Source organism: Nuphar pumila, chromosome 17, assembly GCF_984573655.1.
Source record: "Nuphar pumila chromosome 17, dmNupPumi1.hap1.1, whole genome shotgun sequence".
Classification (NCBI taxonomy): domain Eukaryota; kingdom Viridiplantae; phylum Streptophyta; class Magnoliopsida; order Nymphaeales; family Nymphaeaceae; genus Nuphar; species Nuphar pumila.
In genome coordinates this window covers 67,394,511-67,401,952 of record NC_143265.1, presented here as the reverse complement: position 1 = coordinate 67,401,952, position 7,442 = coordinate 67,394,511, and the positions used below count along the sequence as shown (strand labels likewise).

The 7,442-nt window shown below is 39.6% G+C and overlaps 1 protein-coding gene across 1 annotated transcript; it reads left to right on the top strand.

The window, feature by feature from the left end:
* The first annotated feature begins 4,827 nt into the window (after window positions 1-4,827).
* LOC149812095 (Pentatricopeptide repeat (PPR) superfamily protein) lies at window positions 4,828-6,869 on the top strand. Its single transcript, XM_089992974.1, has one exon. It carries the CDS (start codon window positions 4,828-4,830, stop codon window positions 6,793-6,795), a length of 1,968 nt encoding a protein of 655 aa, XP_089849100.1. The 3' UTR covers window positions 6,796-6,869.
* Window positions 6,870-7,442: the final 573 nt, after the last annotated feature.

The window sequence follows — 7,442 nt, the reverse complement described above, 5'->3', positions numbered from 1 at the left end:
TCCCTAGCAAGGATCCCGACTTTTTGAGTGAGCAGTCTTGCAAAATAGACTTGAGGATTTTTGGGAGTTACACTAAAACATCAAAGACTACCCAAAATCTATGTATTTGGAAAGGAGGTGTTTGTCTATTTCAGTTCGTGCATCCGACACATATCGGGTAACCTAGAATTGGGGCTCGAATAAACTTTTTGGCGATGATTCTTTTGAGAAACCCGTATCCCGTTCATCAAGGCCAGTATCGAGCCATGCGAGACATGTAGATACTACAATAACATATAAGAGATTCTAAAAAATTGTGTGTCGTATATTGGCATGAGTTATTGACTGTTTTGAAAGATAAAGAATGTCAAAATTAAAGTTTAAGAAACATTACATCTTTGCGAAACACTTCTGTTGAGGCTCATATTAAGGAACTATATCCCTTTCATCATAGAGTACTTGTAGACGTGCACTGCTCGTTAGTACTATAATGATCGAATGAAACGGTCATGTGACCTCGAACAGTGCTAAATACGCAATATTATAATCACATAAAATGGTGATTGATCGCCTTCACAAAAAAGATGCTCGAATGGTTGAAAGACCAGAGCATATAGAATGAGTTGTTAGTTAAGCAACGCCTGATACACCCATTCGCCTTTTGTTTTTGTCAAGAGAGAGGATAGATCAGTACAAAAACTCCAATGGACAAGTTGTTAACAACCACCCCACGGGCAAAGATCCGGCCTTCCCAGTCATTGGAGTTAGGGGACGGGACTACCAAACATTATCCTAGGTGGTAGATCCCATGGACTTTTGTAGAAGTTGGATGCATCCGTTGCCAAGTAACTGCCTTTGAAGAATCCTCTCTCGACCAAAAGTTGATCTCTTAGGAATAGACTCAACTAGCTATTCGGGTTATTGAAAATACATAGAATAACAGACACCCAAATTAGTCTCAGTTGTTTCTACAATTCGCGTTTACGCGTACCCGTAGGCCAGTTAATATTGAAACATAAGTTTGTTCACACTAGTTGATGGGTCATAAGACTTGCTAGTTGCTTGGTAGTTCACAACTTACAATTGAATGAATCGTTATGCTGTATTTGACAGTTACACTGCTTATCTGCTTTAAACTGCTTAGCATGTTGAATCAAATGTACTTAATTCATTTTTTTGTCGTCTCACTTTTGCACCTACCAGTTTTTCGTGAAACTGACATATTTTATGGGCACAAGTGATGAATGGATTGTGAGAGAGACAATGGCACGATTGCAAGATGATCTCAGGATCTCACTGTTTCTGTTAGCAGCTCGCATTCTGGACTTTTGGGTTTTTGGGTAAGGGTTTCCTCAGAAAATCCTAATTTTATACAACTTAAAGTTATTTCTAATACAAATGGCTTATTAAAATGGTTGGAAGTTATTTCTGTTTGGTGAATTTGGATTTTTACGCTAACACATCAAAGGTTGTCAACTTGCCTCTTTTATTTAAAGAAAAATGTTTCCGTTGATTTGTTAAAAACTCTGAAAAGAAAAGAGAATTTTCTAGTCTTTTGACCTTTTTGAAAAGGTTTATAAGTTTGAAATTTTGGAGTGTTACAGTCTTGCTATTTTGAGAATAGCCAATAAAAATACATGTATTAGTTTTAGGTCCTAATTTAGTTTGTTTGGGTTCATTCAATCTAACATAGGCTACATAGCCCCTTACTCTGCAGATCATGTTTTGTTCTGATCTTGGAACTAAAAAATAGGAACCCTAGAGGGGTTCTTGGTCTTAATCAAAATAGTAAAGTTACAAACATGTGTCTCAACTTTTCAATGATTGTAAAAACACAGGTTTTCAATTTCAAATTAGAGAGATATAGATATGAGAATAGAGATTGTTCTATAAAAAAATATGCGAATATGCGAATTTTCTCATACATATGAGGATTTCCTTAAAAACATGTGAATTTTTTCATACATATGCAAATTTTCTCATATATATATGTGAAGTCCCTCCTATATATATACAGATTTCCTCCTAAACATGTGAATTTTCTCATAAAATATATGAATATGAAAATTTCCTCATATATATGTGTTTTTCTCTTAAACATGTGAATTTCTTTATATATATGTGGATTTTCTCCTAAATATATGTGAAGTTCCTTCTATATATGGTTATTTTAGGATCCAGACCCAAAATCAAGTAGGTGTTTGACATCATATCTTGGTCAGAATCGGGAGATACTCAATTTGCTTAAAATATCACTTGTAAAAATGACAGATTATGCACATTTCGCTAGATATAATGTCACAGAGTTTAAATATGATCTGAATTTAAACCTATTATAAGGCTTTAATTGGTTCCAAATCAGAAATGACACCCTCCTCCCCAACCTGGTCTAAGTTCTGCTAAGTTTAAAGCTACATGTCACCAGGGTGAAACCGTTATTAATTCTTTATATATATATATATATATATATATATATATATATATATATATATATATATATATATATATATATATATTGGTTTTCTGAATGCTTGGAAATGTTTTGAGTTTTTTGGTTTTACCAAGAATTAATGTTGATTTGGATCAAAGGTCCAACCAAATCCGATCTGTTTGCACCCCTAACGTCAAGTTTTTTAGGCCTGTTCGGATCAATTTTTAAGAAAACAGTTTTTTAAGAATGTATATTTCAATGAAAATTTTCATTTTAATTTTAATCTCACAAGAAGCAAAAGGAAATTTAATCATTTTCCGTGCATATTCTTAAAATAAGATCTGGCCAATGTACTTCAATAGGATTTGAATTTTCATATTTCTAATATTTTCAAATTTGAATCTAAGTGGAAGACCCAAAATGATTTTTCTTTTTTGGTTCATATCGCCGACCCCAATTGTTTTGAGATGAAGGCGTAGCTGTTGTTGTTGTTGAATCTAAGTCAAAATTTTGAGCGAATCCAACACTTTTTCACATTTAACTTATGAAAACCTTGTTTTTTTGGTTTTCATTGACAAGTTCCAATATTACGATAAATATTTCAGACTTGGATCCAGCCCTACATCATCATCTCATTTGGATTGCACAAATTTTTTATTTTGTTTCAGATCGAACATAATAAAATCCATTAGCACCCTAAACCCCCATTAAGGAAAAAAGAAACCAAATTGGGTCCTAACAAAGCTGGGCCTGACCTGAGCATGTCCACAATTCTGCTAGCCCTATAGGGTCTGTAAACAAGCTGAACTAAGCTGGAGTTCATGGCGTAGGAAAAGAGAAAAACCAAGCACGTTTGGAAGAGAGAAAAACTCTCTTAGGAAAAGAGAGTTTTGCCTATGTTTATTTTTTATATGAGAAGTTTTTCAAAAGAAGTTTTTTTGCTTGTTTGTGTAGCATGAGAACAATAGAGTGAGAAAATGTGAAAAAATGAGAAATAGAGGAGAAGGGTGGTAGTGAGATGGATGGTGGTGGTGATGGTGAAATGGTGGTGGTGGTGGTGGTGAGATGGGTGGTGGGGAGTGTAAAAATAATTTTTCACTTTTGAAGGACAAGCGTCAGCCCAAAATGTCCCTCCAAGTCTTTCACAAATTCTCCTCAGTTTGGATAAGTTCACAATTCAAACACCTGATTGCAAGGTTGTTAAATGCGATGAGGCGAAGCGAGGCATTGAGCCTGCGCTTCGCCTCTGAGGCGTACGCCTCAGGTACTAAGGCGTACGCCTCTCACAACTGGACTGGAAGTGAAGCGGTGGGAGGGAAGGCAGTAGGAGAAGGACCACGCGCCCAACTGGTACGGAAGCGAGGGGGGGCGCGTCCGGTGGTCGGAGAAGACTGAGCAGCCAACGGCGAAGTTCGCCACCGGGGAATTTGTAACCGGGGAACTGTGATGAGGGGCAATTTGCGCATCACAACAACACCTCAGTACCTTGAGCGTGCGCCTCGCCTCTGAGGCGTACGCTTCAGGTACTGAGGCGTACGTCCCTCACAACACTGCCTGATTGTATTAGTAATTGTCAAAAATATTAAATTTTCTCTTGGTAGAAAACATTCCTCCACCCTTCTCTCGTTAGAGGAATGTTTCCTATCAAAAAGTATACTTTTTAGAAAAACTCTCTCAATGAGAAAGTGTCTTTCGTTTGGAATCTTTAAGAATTTTTCATTTTGCATCACTTTTCCATACATCTTTTTCGCTTTCAAACTTGCCCAAAAGAAAAAACACAGTTTTAAAGTGGATGAAAACAATAGAATTTGGGCTCTAAACCTACTGAATCAAGCTTGAATAAATTCATTTACAAAATAAGTGCATTGTTTCAAGACTGTATAATTTATATTTGAACTCTAAACTTGTTTGTCAGCCAATTGCTTTAATCATCTATGACTAGACTCCATGAGCTTATATGAGTCGTTCCGGGTTTACTTTATAAGTTTCAGAACTACGTTAACAGAATCAAATCGAATTGAATTGAACGATCCAAATCGAATCAGCCTCTTTTCAATTTGATGCTGGAGTCCTAATTTCAGCTGAATCGGGCTGAATCCGTTCAATTTGGTTTGAATAAGGCATATACGTATATTAAACTTGTTTTTCAATAGACATATTCAAACCGATTGGATTCGATTGTATTTAGATCGATTCAGTTTTTTTTATCCAAATCGATTTCGATTCAAAACCCAATCCGGATAACGTTGTTTCGAACCATCTCTCTGCGATCCGACGAGCCACGAGCGGCTCGTCTCGTTTCCGAACCGGGTAGGGTACACGACTGACGACTCTAGTCTTGTGCCAGGAAAAAAAAAATCAAAAAAGAAAACAGAGGGAGCCCGCCTTTCTGCTTTCCGTGGAGTCTCTGCAAGAGAATGAGAGCCCTCCGTGGCCTCCAGTGGCGGCGCTTCGCCGGCCGCAGCAAGCTCGTCTCAGGTCAAGCCTTCTCTCCCTTCTCTTCTTCTTCTTCTTCTTCTTCTTTTTCTTCTTCTTCTTTCCCATCCCAATCCCTCGAAACTTCTCCCGCCAAAGCCCAATCGCTTCCATCCGAAGGGTGTCGTCCCCGCGAAGCCTTACATCCCGAAGACGAATTCCTCGAATTCTTGGAGAAGGGGAATCGGTGGGGAGAAATCTCGGAATTCTCTTCCCAGATCACCCTCCCCCTGATCAACCGCCTTCGCGAGCAGCCGGAAGCCATTCGGGCGCTCCTGGAGTCTTTGGAATCGGAATTAGGTCTAGGGTTGGGGATTCATCTCGATTTGAGAGGCCTCTGTATCGCCGTCCACGTGAGCTCCCGCCTCAAGACACCCGAGCCCACGCTCAAGCTCTTGCAGCGGGCGTTGGGATCGTCCGCCCGGTCGGTTTTCGAAACCCTAGCCGAGACGTTCGACGAATGCGGGTCGAGCAAAAGAGTGTATGATCTCCTTATAAAGGCGTGTTGCCGATTTGGGAAGATCGATGAGGCATTGGAGTGCTTTTACTTGATGAAGGATCGCGGGATCCTTCCCGCCATCGATGCCTGCAACAACCTGTTGAGCTTGCTCTCGAAGCAAAACCGGCTGGAGACGGCTTGGGCCGTGTACGCGGAGATGTTCCGCCTGAGGATCCCGTCGTCCATTGTTACGTTCAATGTAATGATCAATGTTCTCTGCAAGGAAGGGAAAATGAAGAAAGCGAGGCGGTTTATGTCGTATATGGAGGATTTCGGGTTCAAGCCTACTGTTGTTTCATACAATACCGTGATCCATGGGTACTGCACCAGAGGGAAGGTTGCGCACGCGCTCGAATTGTTTGATTTGATGAAAGAGAAATGTGTCAAGCCCGATTCTTTCACGTATAATTCGCTCATAAGCGGGTTGTGTAGACAGGGGAGACTAGCGGAGTCTGTTGAATTTTTCGGGAAGATGGTAGATAGCGGTATAGTTCCCAGTGTTGTAGCATATAACACTCTGATAGATGGGTATTGCAACAAGGGAGATCTGAAGATGGCTTTGGGATATAGGGATGAAATGATTGAGAAAGGCATAGAGCCCACTGTTTGCACATACAACCCGCTCGTACACGAGTTCTTTATGGAGGGGAGGATAAGCGATGCGGATGCTCTGATTGAGGAGATGAAGGCAAGGTCCATTGATCCTGATTCTGTAACTTATAACATTTTGATCAATGGGTACTGTAAAGAAGGGAATGCGAGCAAGGCCTTTGATCTCCACGGTGAGATGCTCAGTAAGGGGATTCGTCCAACAGCTGTGACCTACACTTCACTTATCTATGCACTCTGCAAGCAGAAAAAGGTTAATGATGCAGAGCATTTGTTTGAGCAGGCTGTCATTGATGGCGTCTCGCCTGATGTGGTGATGGTCAATGCCTTGATTGATGGATATGCTGCTGAGGGGAATATGGAGCGTGCATTTCTGTTACTTAAAGACATGGATAAAAAAAAGTTGTCGCCTGATGAGGTCACATACAATACTCTGATGCGAGGGCTTTGCAGGTTAGGTAAGGCCGATGAAGCTAGGGGTCTCCTTGATGAGATGAGGAGCAGGGGAATACAACCTGATTATATCAGTTATAACACTCTAATAAGTGGGTATAGTAAGAAAGGCGAGATGAGGGATGCTTTTGGGGTGCATGAAGAGATGCTGAGCAGAGGATTTAATCCTACTCTTCTTACTTACAATGCTCTTATTCATGGGTTATGCAAAACCAAGAATGGGAATAAGGCTGAAGAACTTCTTAAAGAAATGGTAAGCAAGGGGATCACTCCTGATGATAATACGTACATATCTATGATGGAGGGCCTCTCTAATGTCAGCGATTTGGAGAAGAATGATGGCTTATAAATCCTTCTTGGATGATGGGGAACACATTGTCCTTTCTTCTGATTATATCTTATTCTGTGTTTTTCTTGCCATGCCTGCTGGTCAAAGAGGGTTGAGCTACCTGTTTCATTCAGGTGAACTCTCTCAGTCCTTTGCTCTGGGTGATTTGTTCAATTTGATTTTCTTGTTTTCTTACTTGATGAACAGTTCAGTTGTTAATGATGCAATTATTTTTTTTTATGTCATAAAGATTCATGGACACAAGGACACGTGATGCGAGTTCGGCTCGCAAGTTTGAAATGAGGACAGAGAATTTTTTATTTTTTTAATCAATACAAATTTTTATTATTTAATAGTAAGAATGATATTTTATTGAAAAAATATCAAAAAGTATTAAAATTTTATTAAAAATTTATTAAATAATGTCGTACTTATCGGCATGTCTGAGTCCGTGTCATCTTGTGTTATTAGGGACACCCCTCCAAAATTGCATGTCCCTATGACATATATTTTTATGCTTTACTATCAGGTTGCCTTCCCAGTTGTATTAGTCATGTCTTGTCTGTCTTCCCCCTACCTTTGGTAGTTTCCCATTAGCTGCATATTGTTTCTTTGTTTATGCGGTTCATGCCATGATACCTCCCATTTCAGGAGGCAGTATGTTTGCT

What these genes read in the sequence shown, in the direction of transcription:
- LOC149812095 (XM_089992974.1), top strand. Translation starts at nt 4,828, where the DNA reads ATGAGAGCCCTCCGTGGCCTCCAGTGGCGGCGCTTCGCCGGCCGCAGC.